Source organism: Marmota monax, unplaced genomic scaffold (assembly GCF_021218885.2).
Source record: "Marmota monax isolate L192 unplaced genomic scaffold, Marmota_monax_Labrador192_F-V1.1 WCK01_AAM20220418_F8-fsc00210, whole genome shotgun sequence".
Lineage (NCBI taxonomy): Eukaryota > Metazoa > Chordata > Mammalia > Rodentia > Sciuridae > Marmota > Marmota monax.
Window position 1 is genome coordinate 2,457,388 of NW_026695248.1, and position 16,188 is coordinate 2,473,575.

At 46.8% G+C, this 16,188-nt stretch overlaps 1 protein-coding gene and 1 long non-coding RNA gene across 5 annotated transcripts in view; one reads left to right on the forward strand and one right to left on the reverse strand.

Annotated features, from left to right (window-relative positions):
• The window catches only part of LOC124090034 (uncharacterized), a 33,039-nt gene extending 30,035 nt beyond the window's left edge, over window positions 1-3,004 (reverse strand). The window contains exon 1 of one of the 4 annotated variants that reach the window (XR_006850927.2): window positions 2,231-3,004. This is a non-coding gene — a long non-coding RNA (uncharacterized LOC124090034). The remainder of the gene's footprint in view (window positions 1-2,230) is intronic. The other 3 variants (XR_006850928.2, XR_006850930.2, XR_009226494.1) reach the window with 3 other exon arrangements.
• A 21-nt stretch (window positions 3,005-3,025) lies between these two features.
• Pdcl3 (phosducin like 3) lies at window positions 3,026-12,504 on the forward strand. The gene is made up of 6 exons (XM_046440367.2): window positions 3,026-3,178; window positions 5,203-5,332; window positions 7,507-7,597; window positions 7,892-8,035; window positions 9,170-9,378; window positions 11,516-12,504. Exons 1-6 carry the CDS (start codon window positions 3,173-3,175, stop codon window positions 11,656-11,658), a joined length of 723 nt encoding a protein of 240 aa, XP_046296323.1. The 5' UTR covers window positions 3,026-3,172; the 3' UTR covers window positions 11,659-12,504.
• The last annotated feature ends 3,684 nt before the right edge of the window (window positions 12,505-16,188 follow it).

Consider the following 16,188-nt stretch of genomic DNA (forward strand, 5'->3'; position numbering starts at 1 on the left):
GATGTTAGTGGAATTTGTCAACTTTCACAAATTGGTCATTAATTTATTTATTTGGGGTACCAGAGATTGAACTCAAGGGCACTCAACCACTGAGCAATGTCCCCAGCCCTATTCTGTATTTTATTTAGAGACAGGGTCTCACTGAGTTGCTTTTGTGGAGGCTGGCTTTGGACTCAAGATCCTCCTGTCTCAGCCTCCTGAGCCACTGGGATTACAGGTATGTGCCACCAGACCCAGGTAAAATTAGTAATTTATAATTCTTTCTTTTATTCAGTCTAAATATTCACTTTCATGTCTAATTTTGCATTCTTTTCTTAAAGAGGACCTCCAAAGTCAAAAGTGCTTCAGGCCACACAAAATTATATTTGCTTCTATATAAAAGTTGATTAGAGAATTCTCATTCTCATCCCTGTCCCCAACACCTCATTCCTCCCCAACAGTTGAGAATTCCCACTGTTTCCTTCTTCCTGTAATTCTTACAAAATTAAACAAATATGACTGGGCATGGTGGCGCATGCCTGTAATCCCAGTGACTAGGAAGGCTGAGGCAAGAGGATCCCAAGTCCAAAACCAGGCTCAGCAACTAAGCAAGGCCCTAAGGCAGCTTAGCAAAAACTTCTCTTTAAAAAAAAAAAAAAGTGGCTCATGATATGGCTCAGTGGTTAAGCACCCCTGGGTTCACTCTCTAGTAACAATAAATAAATAAATTAATTAAAATAAACAAACATGAATAAACACATAAGTGTATTTTTACTTCAGAGGCATCATGCTTATACACATTATTTCTATGTTAAAAAATTATCAAATCAATCATTTTTAAAATTTGAGCTGGGCACAGTGGTGCATACCTCCCTACTTGGACACTTCCAGAGATAAGGAGACTGAAGCAAAATCCAGTGAAAGGTTAAGGCAGGGGGATTACAGGTTTGAGACCAGCCTCAGCAACTTAGTGAAACCCTGTCCCCCCCCCCCAAAAAAAAAAATTGAAAGGATTGGGAATGTAGCTCAGTGGTAAAGCACTCTGCGATCAATCCCTAGTAGGAAATAATAGTAATAATAAAAATACAATTTGATTTCTTCTAAATTTTGAGTGATAATCATCAAAGGCTTTTTTCATTTCTAAGTTATAAAATTATGCCATGTTTTCCTTTAATACTTTAAGTCCTTTTATTCTGATACACATTGTGAAGTATGTATTCAGTTTTATCTACTTTCAAATGGTTATTATCCAATTGTCCCAACACCCTTCATTCAAAGTTCACCCTCCTTCTCCAATAGGCTGAGATACTGTCTGAAACATACACTAATGTTCCTATGAACTTGGCTCCATTCCTGAACTTGCTATGCTGCTCCCTTGATACTATTGTCTATTCATGCATCAAACCACATGGTTTTAATATCTGGTAGGGCCAGATATTAAATAATATTTAATATCTTTAGGACCCTTGCAAATTATTAAACCAAAACTCCTTGTTCTCAATATCCCTCACCATGCTGTTCAGATTGTTATTTTGTCACACAAACTTTGGAATCTACCTGCTCAACCTTAGAAAGTAATTTAAAAAAAAAAATTAAAGATCAGCTGAGCAATCTCTCATATGTGTTCAAATGAAAAGTTTTTCCCTGAGTATTTATGCCAACATAATAAAACCAAAAGTCAATATATCTTATTAACAGGAAATGGTTCTGATATATGTAGGAAAAAGGAATTGACAGAATTAATTCCAAAACTATCAAAGAAGAACTGATTTAACTGGTGATGAGGAAAGGTCAAACCCCTCCATTTTATTGCTGCGCAGGATGAAGAGGAAAGCATAGATTTGGAGTTATCCCCAAACTAGCACGAGTTGATTTAGGTGGTGATAACAGGGGAAATTCACTCACACTTTGCTGCCAGATAAATTAATAAACAAATACTTAAAAAGGCCTGTAATTGAGTCAGAGTTAGGTAAATCTTTAGGACCCTTGCAAATTATTAAACCAAAACTCCTTGCTCTTAAGGAATCATTTGATCCCCTCATCAGCGTTTGTGCACATTAGCAGCACTTGGGAAATACAGAAAATATCAGTTCTAGGGCTGGGGATATGGCGCAAGCGGTAGCGTGCTCGCCTGGCATGTGCGGGGCGCTGGTCCTCAGCACCACATAAAATTAAAATAAAAGACGCTGTGTCCACCGAAAACTGAAAAATAAAAAAAGAAAGAAAAAGAAAATATCAGTTCTAGACCCACCTCCGGGAATTTAATTTGCTGGGCTATTGAGCGCCAGACAGCTGCAGTTTTTGAAGGTGATTCCAATGTGCAGGCGAGGTTGGGAGCCCCACGCCGACCTGACAGGTGTGTGGGTCTATTCCCAGGGCGCTTCCTTTAGTACTAGGAAGAGTACCCTTCTCCACTCAAATTTGGAGTGGTGCATAGGCAGAAGCGCTGGGACCAACACCTGCTCTTAGCAGTCAGATTGCTGATTTCAGTGGCGTGCGGCTAAGAGCCTTTGCACATGTGTCTCTCCAAAGGCTGAACTGGTTAAAGGACTTTCACCTCTTTTTGGTTTTGGTGCTGAGGACTGGACCCAAGGGCAAGCACTGTGCCACTGAGCTACAGCCCTCATTTGACTGCTTTCCTCACTGTTGCATCCACAGATCCTAGAATAGAGCCTGACACGTGGTGGACAATAAACATATCTTAGGAATGAGCCGCCTTATCCGATACTGACAGGACACTGGACGAATTCCCGGTGACCCTGCATCATCTTTAATCGTATCGTCAGACCACTGAGACGTGTTTCTTTTTCGGACTTCTTCTTTGGGAGGGCAGAGACCTCTTCACCTGCTTGGGTCGCAGTTGCAGCTTCGCTCCTAAGCACCTCTTCCACCAAGCGACTCCTTGGCCGAAGACCTTTCCTAATAAGGGAGCGTCCAGGATCACCCCGAGTCACGTGAGCTCCACGACCTGACCCTGGTACGCGCGTCCTGTTTTGCGCATGCGCACAGCTCTAGTGCCCTTTCCTTGGCGTGGCGCAGACTCAGATCCCTCGCTTCCGCCTGGCTCCGCTCAGTTCGTTTCTGGGGGCGGGACCAAGCCTGGCTGGGAGAAAAGGCGGAGCTGGGCCTCGCGCGTGCGCGGAAAGGAGTTACAGCGCGGCGGGGCTGGGTGGCCTGAGCGTTCGGAGACAAGATGCAGGTAATCGAGGCAGGTTGCCCGGGTCTGAAGGACAGGTCTCGTTTGTTGTGTTGTGTTTGCTCGGGCCGCGGGCGCCAGGCCTGAGAACCGCCGGGTGCCGCAGGTTCGGCCGAGGCCCCTCGTGGCGAGGCCCCGCGCAGGCGCAGTTCGGGCGGGCGGGCGTGGTCCAGCCGGCTTCCCGGCAGCGGCGGTGCTTGCCCTGCTCCCCGGAGCGCGGTGTTCGGGGGCTGCTCCCTGCTTGAGGTCGACCTCCTCCGGGCCTGTGAAGCGCTTGTCAGGCCTTGGTTGATCTGTTACTCCCCGTTCACTAAACTCCATGCATTAGCGCCCGAGCTGGAGAGGTGGGGCCCGGCTGGGAGGGGTGCCCAAGGTGCAAAGCACGTCCCCCAGCACCTCGCGCCGTGCAGGTGGGGTGTCACCCGTCGGGCTCCCTGGGTTCCAGGTCTCAGCCGCAGTTTCTCCGCTCACTGTTAGTTTGTTTTTCCCGCCCGAGACAAGGTCTCACCAAGTTGCTTAGGGCCTCACGGAAGTTGCTGAGGCTGGCGACCCTCCTGCCTCAGCCTCCCCAGCCCCTGTGATTGCAGGCGTGCGCCACCTTGCCCGGCCTCAGTGCTAATTTCTGAAAAAGAGTTAAATAAGAATCCCCTCGTTTTTGGTTTTATTTGGTAGCCAGAATTTGACAAAAACCCTGAAGGAAGTGAAGAAAACTTCATTGAAATGACTTTTTTTAGGGGGCGGGGAGGGTCACTGAGGGCTCGGAGGGGATGGTTATTTACAAATATAGCAAGTGGCACAAACCAGAAGCTCTTAAATGGTGAAGAGAAAGCTCTGGGGCGCCTCTGACCTCATTGGCATCTTCTGTGCTTCAGGTCCCTGCTTGAAGATGTTACTACCTCTTCAGGGGCGTTCCCTGACCTGGACTGAAAGGATTCTATTCATTTTTCCCTTGATGACACGCAGGGGGGCCGGGGCCTGGTCGCCCTGGTGTCCAGGGCACTCCTTCAGTTCATATTCCAAACCAAGTTTGAGCTCCACTGGCCTTGTTCCTGTCAGACCGTGCAAACCTGAGCCTGGGCACTTGGGTTCTGGCTCTGAGTGCCCACCTGGCATTCAGTCCTGGTCAGTTTGCCTGACTGCCCAGCATGATAGTGCCTTTCTGGACACCATGCTGAGCAGTCAGGCTTCTGATGGTCAAGGGTCAAGTGAGTAGACATAGGTAAAGACCTGGAAGATTGCCCAGCGCTTAGTGGTGGATGAAAGTTGATTGTTAGGGGTACCCCAAGGTCTCAGCTCCTGTCAGGCTGGGCCTGTAGACAATTTGTCAGCCTAGCTGAGGCCTCCTTCTTCCCAGATGCAGCCACTTAAGGCTTTGAGGTGCTCGAATGTCATATCTCTTTGCTTTTGGGCCTTCATATGTGTTGGTCCCTCTGTCTGGAAAGTTATTTCCTAAGCCCGCCTCTCCCCTGCTTGGTTCTGACCACCCTCAGGTGATTGGTATATGTCAGTTTTTCTAGTGGGTCTCCTGTCCCTTTCTAGAATAGCAGCCTGTTCGTCCTCAAGGTAGCCACAGTTTGTTTTGAATATGCGGTTTGTGTATGTACCTGTGCACCGTCTGTGTTATCCTCTCGACTCCTGTGTTCACCAGGCTTTCTTGATGCCTAATCCAGTAATTCACGTTAAGCAAGCACTTAAATATCTGTTGAATGAGTCATTCCAGGTCATTTATAAAAATATTGAACAGCAGCCAGGTCAGAGCCTGGGTTTTAATACGGATGCTGATCAGCATGTCATATCCTGAATTTTATTCCTAGACTGAGGATAAGGAGGAGGAACGGGCAGAACAAAATAGAACAGGGTCTGTGAGTCTTTGACACTTTTCTCAGAAATAAGTCACAGAGTGATGTGGCTTGAATTCCTCCTGTCCTACCACTGTTCCCCTTTGGCTCTCTGTCCAGTGTGGCCCCTCTGCACTGAACTGGGCACTTCTTATTCTTATTCTTGGTGTTCTTTGCCCTGCTTTCCAGGACCCCAATGCAGACACTGAATGGAATGACATCTTACGCAAGAAGGGCATCCTGCCCTCGAAGGAAAGCCTGAAAGGCTTGGAGGAGGAGGCGGAGGAGGAAGCACAGCGGATCCTCCAGCAGTCAGTGGGTGAGCTGGTCTTCTTGTTCTGTGTCTGCCAGGTTTGGGAACAAGTCCGGGAGCCTCCAGCCACTGCAGTAGAAGGAGCCTCTGAGCAGCAGCCAGGAGACGGCTGGAATGCTGGCCCTCAGGGAAGTCATAGGTGTCCCAAGGCCACAGAGTTAGGGGACTTCAGAGCTGCCCTACAGCCCCACAAGTCCTGGTCTGTGTTATGTGAACACATACTTTTTTGTCTATGATTCAATTTAATAATGTCATAGGAATTTCTTCAAAGAGTTTAGTGTTTGTATTCTTCTGAGGTTGTACACTTTATTGATCTTTGTGGTTTGGTTAAGAACATCAAAGTAAAACAACTTAATCTGTTTAGAATGTTTGCAATATGTGGGGTCTGGGGGGGTTTTCTTAGTTGGAATCCCTTAGAGGGCTGGTCCATATGCCCAGTCCCAACTGAGTCAGTCTCTGGTGAGGCCCGGGAATCTGCATGGTAAACTGGGTTAAAGGGTTTCTGATTCTTGCTAATGTGTGCGACACATCAATCACAGGGCCTAGTACTTCTGTGCCCAGCTGACATGCGAGAGCTAACTCAGAGAAGGATTTATTAGAAAGTGTCTAGCAAGTGCTTATTGAACGATCACTGTCTCACCTGCTGTCCTGGGCAGTGGGGATTTAGTGTTATCCTTCCTTGTGGAGCCTGCATTCTAGCTGCAGGGGAAGAGTAAATAATAAGGGAAGTCACACAGGGAAAGGGGCTAGGAGGGGCCGGGAGGGATAAGAGCAGTTCTAGAGAGGCTTCACTGGGAGGTGGCATTCATGTGGACCTGAAGGGGATGACGGAGACATCTAAGTAAAGTCCTAATGGTGAGGTGACATCCCCCAGCAGGTGGAAAGCTGTCTTGGCATGTGGGAGGAGGCCAGTGTGGAGAGGAGTAGACAGGGAGTTCAGAGTGACCACCAGGGGCCAAAGCATGGAGGACCTGGAGTCTTCTGTAGGGGCCTTGGCTTTTATGGCTGTGAGGTGGGAGGTCGCTGAAGGTCAGGACAGGGTGATAGCACTGCCTTCCTGCTGCCTTACTGAATGTGGCCCGCGGGGTGGGAGCAAGACAGGAAGCAGAGAGGCTAAAACTACAGCCAAGTTCACGAGAGACGAACCGTTGGTTGGGACCAGCGAGGTGGTGGTGGAGGTGAGCAGCGGTCAGGTGTGGTGTGTCTTGAAGCAAGGCCACAGATTTGTGGACGTGGTGTGAGGGACACACAAGACAGGGGCAGTGAGCAGCCTGGAGCATGGAGTCCTGCCAGCTGGGATGAGGAAGGCTTGGCGGGATTTCTACGAGACAAGTAGAGCTGTCATGCAGGCAGCTGGGTCTGTCTGTCCAGGTGGAGCCCCCCGGGCTAGAGGCCTGCCTTAGGCACTTGTCAGCACACCATCATACTTAAAGCCATGCAACTAGGCGCAGTTGCCAAGAGTGAGCATAGGCAACGAAGAGAGGCGTCCCAGACCTGAGCCTGGGAATTGTAATCACCCAAAGTGGGAGGGCTTTGGTCATGGTAGGAGAGACACCCTGGAAGCCAGAGGAGGGCAGTGGTGGCTTGGGCCCATTTGTTATCAAGAAATGGAGGTCATTGTGATCTTGATAAGAGTCAAGAAGGGGCAAGGGCACAGCCTGCTTTGACGTCAAGAAATAAGAGTGTTTATTACAATAAAAATAAGATGGATTTCATAGCAGCTGGTCACTAGGAAAGACGAGTGTCTGCCACTCTTAAGGAAAGACAAGGAGTACGGCAGGGGCACCCTCCACTCCAGGAAAGGTGCTCGGGGAGGACCCTGTGTCTGCCTGGCTCCTTGGGTGATCTGATGACTCCGGGGACACTGGACCCCCAGCACACAGACTTGAGGGTCAGACCAGGTGGCCGAAGGCACTGGCAACTCTCTTTTGTTTTAGAAACATGGGAGACGTTATTGCTGAGGGAGGGTAAGACGGGCAAGCCAGCAGATTCCAGCGAGATCTGCCCTTCATGGTGCCCGCCTCTCTCATTGCCAGTGACAGGCCCTCGCTGTGCTTGCTCTGTGGGCTGGGGGTCTTGTGCCGTTGTGCGCATGGCTTTAGGAGAAACATGAGGAACGCCCGAACCACTGCCTGTTCATCTTTTAAATTTGCCACTTGTGCCTTTGTCACTCAATTCAGTGAAAACATACAAAGACATGACTCTGGAGGAGCTGGAGGAGAATGAAGATGAATTCAACGAGGAGGATGAGCGGGCCATTGAGATGTACAGGTTGGTGCCACCCAGAGGGATGTGTGGGTGGGTTTTTTTTGTTTGTTTTGCATGGTGAAAAAGTGGGTGCCCTCTGAAAAATTAATTTTCTAGCTGAGATAACATTTGGAAAAGACCATGATTTAACATCAGTGTCATTCATTCCAAGGAAGCGGTCCCAGACTGTTGGCATGAGGCACATCAGTGAGCCTGGACGACCCCAGGGTGGCCTCTGGAGAGACGGGGGGTGCGTGCATGTGCTCCTGGGTGCGTGTGTGTGCTCCTAGGACCTTTATTCTTTCTTCCAATGTGTAGGCAACAAAGACTGGCAGAGTGGAAAGCGACCCAGCTGAAGAACAAATTTGGAGAAGTTTTGGAGATCTCAGGCAAGGATTATGTTCAAGAAGTTACGAAAGCCGGTGAGGGCTTGTGGGTAGTCTTGCACCTTTACAAACAAGGGTGAGCTCATCTTCCACGTGGTCTACAAGCTATTGGTTGGAATTTATGTCTTGAACCTGTAAGAGGCTTAATATCAGATTTTGTGTTTTGTTTTTCACTAACATTGTGTTTTTGTTGCTGATTTGCCTAAAACTAGGTGCCTGATTCTCATTTTAAGGTTTCAAATTAATATTTGTTAATATAAGTGCCTTTGTTAAAGTTGTGGAATGAAGACTTATTTTTTTTTTTTTTATTAGAAATGATTCCTGCAGGGAAAGGAGATATACTAGGGAATGATATTGGCCAAATTATATTGTTATATTGTGTGCACGTGTGAGTACATAACAATAAATCCTGTTATTATGTACAACTATAATGACCACCAATAAAAAAAATAAGGGAAAAAAGATGATTCCTAAGTTATCCCTCTAGAGGAACGAATTTCAAAGTTCTATGTGTCTAATCACTCTTATAGATGGCAAGGGTGACCTTGACAGTGATAGTCTGTACTTAGAGATACCCTGAGCCACCAGTGTTTCTCGCCTGCCCAATCTTGTTCTTAAACTAGAGTTCAGTGCTTGTTGAGGAATTCCCTTAAAGCAGGATTGCATTCTGACCTGTTTCAAACATTCTAAATCTTCAGTGTTCTTGCAACCTTATAGAATGGTATAGCAATTATATAGCAATGGTATAGCATTATAGCAGTCTTTTACACTCAAGTCAGTTTTCTGAATTATTGTTTGGTCTAATTAAATTGGACTTTGGACTTTGAGATCTTCACCCTCCCTGAACTTATTAGAAAGTTTTTTAAAACTGTGAATTCAAGCCAGATGTAGTGGCACATATCTGTAATCCCAGCAACTTGGGAGGCTGCGGAAGAAGGACCGCAATTTTGAGGCCAGCCTGAGCAATTTAGTAAGACCCTGTCTCAAAATAAAAAGTAAAAAGGGCTGGGGATGTAGCTCAGTGGTACAGTGACCCTGGGTTCAATCTCTATTACCAAAAGCAAACCAAACACAAAGGTGGGCTCATCCGGCTGGCAGCAGGCTGCTCCCAAAGCTACCTGAGGCCTCTGTCGGGGAGGAGAGGGGCTGTGCTTTGTTCTGTGAACAGGCAGAATCACAGCTGCTTCTGTTTTCTCTTTCTGGGTTCTAGGATTCCTCTCTGTGCCCTGATAAATCAACACCTGAGTGGACTTGCCAGGAAGTTTCCTGATGTCAAATTTGTCAAAGCCATTTCAACCACCTGCATACCCAACTATCCTGATAGGAACCTGCCCACGGTGTTTGTTTACCGGGAAGGTGACATCAAAGCTCAGTTCATTGGTCCTCTGGTGTTTGGTGGCATGAACCTGACGAGAGATGGTAAGAGCTCTTGAAGGCGGGCAAGGGCATGTGGGGGGAGGCTGTTCTGCTGGAGGGAGTTCCTGGTTGCCCACTTGCCTTGTGAGGGCGGCCGTGGAGCTCTCCTTGCCTCTGTGGGTGACGGGAGTGTGGGCAGCTGGAACTAGAAAGAAGATGCGCAGTGGAGGGGGTGGATGGGATCCGTTGTGACAGCAGGTATGAGAACCAGTGCAGTCTCTGCAGTTGAGGGTTTAAGTTGTAGCTCAAGACCACAGCCTTTGTTTCTTATTTAATTCATACTTCTATATGTGTGTGTGTGTGTGTGTGTGTTTCTCTATAGAAATATTTTCACAGTTGAATATCTCAGTAGCTTTTAAATTTTAATTCTGCCTCTTAATCCTGGAAGGCATTGCTGTTCTTTTCCACCTATTGCACATGGAGTTATCAAAATATGTCCAGTTATACTTTACTAGTTCAGGAATATGTATTTAAACATGACTTTATATACTTTTCCACTGTGATATTTGAGTAGGAATAATTGCACAGACACATGTATAAGGTAGGCTACATTATTCAGTATCCAAAGACATACAGTATTTCAAACTGATAAATATCTAATGTTGTCCATTTTCGATCTTACCACGAAGGGAGATAGGTGTATATCTTAGTCCCCTTTCTGTTGCTGTAACAAGACACCTGAGGCTGAGTGTTTTATAAAGGAAAGAGATTTATTTTGGCTCATGGTTCTGAAGGCTGGGAAGGTCAAGAGCACAACACTAGCTAGCGTCTGCCTGGCTTCTGGTGGCGGTTTTGTGCCGTGTCATATCAGTGCAGAGAAGTGACAGGGAAGGAGCACATGTGTGAGAGTGAGGGAGAGGAGACTGGCTGCCTCAGGGGGAGGCACTTGGCCTGCTCTCTTGAGAACCGACCTGTTTGTGTGAGAACCAGTGCAGTCTCCAGAGAAGGACCTCGGGCCCCTTAAGGACCCCATCCCAGCACTGCCACGTGGGCACCGGATTTCAGCGTTAATTTTGGTGGCGGCAAAGCACACCCACACCTGGCCTGTACAGTCACAGCTGTGGTCTGTTTCTAGAAGAGTTTCGTTTGAGGACAAGCGAACTTAATGTGGAACAATGATTGTGTGTAAGTGAGCGGTGTTGAGCGCATACACAGATGTGTGCAGGTATGGACATAGAAATCATTCCCGAGTCCAGAATCGGAAGTCTTAAGGTTGTTCAAAGAAGTTTCTTGAATTTTCACAACTGTCCATCTTGTGGCAGATTTCACGCAAGCCGTGCATCACTCTGAACGGCACTGCTGTGTGCTGGGTCCCCAGAACCTACTCATCTTCCACCTCAAAGTCCACGCCTTCCTGGCGTCTGCCTCCCTCCTCCACCCTGTACCCTTCTGCTCTATTTCGGGGCATGTTCTAAATTAACACGGCTTCAGTAACATTGGTGGTGCGGTTTGGGGGAAGTGTGCAATTGTGAAGAATCTCTGCATTGACCTGCCTCTTGGCCATGCTGTGGCTGGGAAGCTCCTGGGCCGTCCCTTCACCCCACCTGGCTTCTCAGATGCAGAACCCCTCACTCTCGGCTCAAAGGGCCTCACCTGGTGGAGTCTCCTGATGACGGGAGTGAAGTACGGGACCTGGGGCTGGGTGGTCTCTGATCTTTCCTTTCTGGTACTTTGGCGTCATTCCTAGGGTGTCGTCATACATTTATCCTCTGACCTTAGTAGATGGGATGCTAGACAAGGAGCTGAAACATTCTTATTAACGAAAATCAGATTGAATGATCAGATTGGCAGCTGCAGACCCGAGGAGCTCATTTCCTTTGAACATGCCCTGGTCTTCCCTGGGAGAGTGTCCTAGCTGGAAACCAGCCGTTAGAGGTCAGGTTTAGCCTTTGTTCTTGGGTTTTCAGGCAGTTTCAAGTTTATGTCAGAACTCGTTTGAGCCCATATTCTAAAAAAGTGAAAAGTATTATTTTTTTCCTTAAATGTCTGATCCCCCTTCTTCTGAGCACCTTAAAAAGATGGCACTAAAATTGTCACCAAGTTTGATGGTTGTGTTTTCTGTTCGGAGTGAAGCCTGATGGCTTGGGTGAGGGGACCGAGTGCACGGGGCCTTACGCCATGTGCTTTTCTTCGTCCGCAGAGCTGGAGTGGAAACTGTCTGAGTCTGGAGCAGTCAAGACAGACCTGGAGGAAAACCCCAGGAAGCCTATTGAAGACACGCTGCTGTCCTCGGTGCGGTGCTCGGTCCCCATGAGGAAGGACAGTGACTCTGAGGGAGACTAAAGCCACAGCTGACATAATTTGCTGAACTTTCTTGATGTGACAAATCAACTGATTTTTTTTTTTTTTTTTAAGAATAAAGAGCTGGGCCTGGGCCTGTGGCGCCAGGTCCTAGGGCGGGAGGGTGGCCTGAGCCAGGAGCTGGGGGAGGCTGGCGACCTGGGAGGCCCCTCGGAGGATGGAAGAAAGGAGAGGAGCAAGCAGGAAGGAGCCTTTGGTTTTAAGCCTTTTTTGATTATATTTCCTATCTCGTACATTTTAGAATAATCAGTGCTGGGAATTCTATTCAATTTCTTGGAACTCTTTTTAAAAAAATGAATAGCACTTTCTTTATAAAAAAGCCAGGACTTGTTACTGGCATGGCAGAGGTGTCTGTTCTCCCACTTGCATTTTAAGTAAGCCATAAATCTGTGTTCTCTATTTTTTGATGTGTAATTATATAAAAGGGATATGAGTTTTTTAAAAAATCGTGAATAAATTATGGTGGATAAACCACAAACTAAGTTTTATAGCTACATTATATATTTTATAAACTAGCAACAGTTATCAACATATGAATGATCTTTAGAGAAAAATCTTTGTTCTGTCCTGCCGAGAAGAAATAGATAATTCTTGCAAAACATTGTTTCATCAAAGCAATAACTGACAGGTTTAATTTACTGTCATTTCTTCAAGTGGTTTTTTTTTTTTTCTTAGTTAAAATAATGTTTACCTCAGACTGTTGAGATAGGGAATCTTGATTACTGTAAAAGGCCACATTAAATTCTTTTTTGGAAATAAAATTTAAGCAGTCACATAAATAAAATGTGTCTCAGTCAATCAATAAAAAACATCAAGATGTTTTATAAACCAGAACTTTATATCACTTCCTGTCAAATCGATATCGACAACAGAAAAATTAGGGGAAATATTCCCTCATATTTGTTTTGAATGCTACAGCACTTAATGCTGATTTCATATCTCAAAAATAAGAATTGGAGCACAGAGTTCTTTCAGATTAGATGATAAAATTACTTTTTGCTCTGATTCAAAGAATGACAAACAGCTGTGACCCAGTTTATTTGTCAGAAGTGCTTGGTACTCGTCTTTCTATGTTCATGAGACCAGCGCGGCTGATAAGAACGTGCCCAGTGTCCCTTGAAAGGTGGCCATGAAATCTCAGTGGCAGGGTTGACGCGAGCTTGAGAGCTCTGGTGCTCCCACACCGTCTCTGGGTTGGTAGGAGCTGGCTGCTTAGATTTTCTGTTGGGAGCCGACGGTATATGGAGACGTGGAAGAAGAACAAAGGCGCTCCACTTGTGGGACAGCCCGTGTGCAGGCTTCCAAGGACAAGATGGCTGTGCTTGTTGTTAGGCAGCTTCCACAAGCATGGGGAGCCGAAGCTGGAGTCCACTGTGGATCCCAGGCAGAGCTAATTCTAAGTACCTCTTCACTTTCATCTAAATGAGCACTGCCCCATAGTCTCACTGTGGTGCCCGATAAGGCCTTCAGGTTGAGCACAAAGTAAGCTCAGGTGCCCTTGGCCTTGGCTAGTGAAGCCCTCTGTGCTCACACAGCATCTGGAACCCAGGTTGCTGTCAATCATGTGGCTGTACTTAATTTAGATAAAGAGCAGCATCTTTATCCTAAAATTGGGATTATAATTTTGAATTTGACCTGCAGTATCTATAGGTCAGCTAATTCTTGGATGATGTTTCCAGATAATGTAGTATTTACCATTATTTTCCTTCTGTTTCCTTTGGGGCATTCAAGATGTCACAGGTGATGGACTAAAGCATTGGTTTGTCCAAAACACAGCAGAAATGCCGTGACCAAGGGAACGCAAGAAAGCTACATAGCTGTCTTCAGGTGCTGGGGAAGGTGTTAGGTAGGTGCCAGCCCCTTTTAAGAGAGGGGTGAGAAATATTCCAGAAACTTGGGATAGGAAGCAGTTGAGAGAAGTGAAATGGTAAGACTGAACACCAGAGGAAAAGGGAGGCCTGGTGGTCCTTCAAGCCCTCCTGCCCCCAGGTGACAGATGAGCAGAGCCACTTTCCAGAGGACCCCAGGAAAGTACTGGGAGCAAAAGGGGAGAGGCTGTTGAGAAGGCTGTCCTCTGTCCCCAAGATCTAGACTGTGCCTCCTTCCCCAAGTTCCACTGTCCTATAAATGACCCCCGGTTTTAACATTTCTCAAATGTCACACACCAATCTCCCGTGACAGTGGCCTCTGTAGAAACTTGCTACCATGAAGGTGTTGCCGGTCCTAGTTACAGGAACCAGCTGATGACTCACAAATACAACAGGTGAGTCTCACCTCATTTGTTCCTCTTCTCCTGGGGAAGAGGCCATGGGCTGGAACCCAGGCCTGCACACGTGCCGGGAGAGAGCCCCACCCCTGAGCCACGGCCCAGCCCTCCTGTCCTTCCCCATGTCTCCCTTCTGCAGCTTGATGGACCAGAATCTCCAGGCTGTTCCCCCACTCAAGGCCACATCCCCAGACAGTTTTTTGGAAAAGATAAGTGATTGCCAGGGGCTGGGGCAGGGGAGGGGGTGGAGATGAGAGGGCTGAATAGATAAAGCACAGGGAGTTTTAGGGAGGAAATTTTCCCCATATAATAATCAGGGGAAACTGGCTGCGGGCTATGTGGGTACTCTGTACTATCTTCCTGATTTTTCTGCAGATCTAAAACTACTAAAAGTTGACTTTAAAATGTGCTAGTTCATAAACCACATCAAAATGGAAATTGTAAATCATGTAAGGAAGGTGGTGCTCAGCAGGTGCTGTAGTGCACGTTTGTAATATAAGCAACTCAGGAGGCTGTGGCAGGCGGATCACAAGTTTGAGGCTGGCCTCAGCGACTTAGTAAGGCCCTAAGGAACTTAGATCCTGTCTCAGAAACCAAAAAGGATTGGGGATGTGGCTCAGTGGTTAAGCATCCCTGGGTTCAATTCCCAGTACCCAAAAATAATTATAATAAAAAAGGTGGTGCTCAGTTCTTGATAGAAAGTGCCAGAACTAAAGGGCTGCCTAGGTCCTAGTTTGAATCTGCCTGAATGCAGAGCCTGAGTCAGGACCCAGGCGAACGGCTTATTTTATTTAAGTAGAAATCCTAGGATGCAGGAGGGCGGAGGCCTTTGAGAGACACAGACGGGGGTTGGGGTGAGAATCTGAGGTCAGGGCTGGAGGCCGAGGGAACTCGGTCCCTCTTCTACTAAGAAACAGAAAGCCTTGCTGAACCGTCTCCTCACAGACCCCCGGATCCTGGCCCCCACTGCCAAGGGGAGTCAACAGCCCTGCTCTTCTGGGCTGTTCTTGCACAAGAGCTGAGCCAGCATGTGGCTGAGGCTGGGTGACGTCGTTCCCAACTCGCAGGGAGCATGATGGTATTGTATACACTTGAGAGAACTTTCTTAGACATGTTCAGGCATAGGCTTTTGTCATCCGTCCCCCTCATGCATACATAACAGGAATCGAAATAGGAATGTCCTGCTGAGTCCAGCTCTGATGCTTTTCCTGCTAGTTTTCCTGCTGGCGCTTCCTTGATCCTGCCAGAAGGTGGCGCACAATGGCAACTTGATCTCGATTGCAGCTGCCCCAAGGCACCTTAGCTCCACTCTGACCTGGAGGAACGTGAGCCCTCAGAATGGAGGAGACCACGTAGTTTTCTCTCAGTGGAGGAAGACGTGTCTGGTTCTTTCATCTTGACCGCTGTAGCTTTTATTTTGGGAGCAGTTCATGAACACTCTGAGAATGCTTACTGTTACTTACGATGCTGGAAATACCAACTTCCTAAGAAGAAAAAGACCACCACTATTCCTTGAATACATGTTCAAGTGAATACAACGTTTAAAGAGAAATAAACATCAGTATCGGTGCTTCCTTTGGGTATGTCACTTTTTCTGAGATGATGATTTATAAAAACATTTATGTTTATTGTAAGTTGTACTTAGTAAAGAGTTAGATAATTAACAAGCCAATCTTTTGCCTTACAGTGTTACAGAAAAGCATAAAAGACCTACAACTGCTTTTCTTTCTGGGATTTGAGATACTAAGATGAAACTAACACATGCACACACTCTGTCTTACACACACACACACACACACACACACAGAACTATTTGACTGCAATTAACTAGTCCAAGTCAAGGTACATCTGTCAGGTCCAGGTCATCTCTCATACTGATTCTGATTTGTTTACCAATCCTACTGGGAACACAGGATGGGAAGTCCACCACTTGGCACTTGGCACTTATATTTCTTAATAGCAGGTCTATTTTCTTTCTTTCTTTTTCTTTTTCTTTTTTTTGTAACAGGGATTGAAGACAAGGTTCTTAACCACTGAGCCACATCCCCAGCCCTTTTTATTTTGAGACAGGGTCTCACCAAGTTGCTTACATCCTTGCTAAATTGCTGAGGCTGGACTTGAACTTGCAATCCTCCTGAGCTGCTGGGATTATAGGACTGTGCCACCCTGTGCCAGGCAATAGTTTTATTTCTTAGTAGAAATTGCTGTTCTAGTTCCCAAACTACACCCTGAGTGCCCAGGCCCCT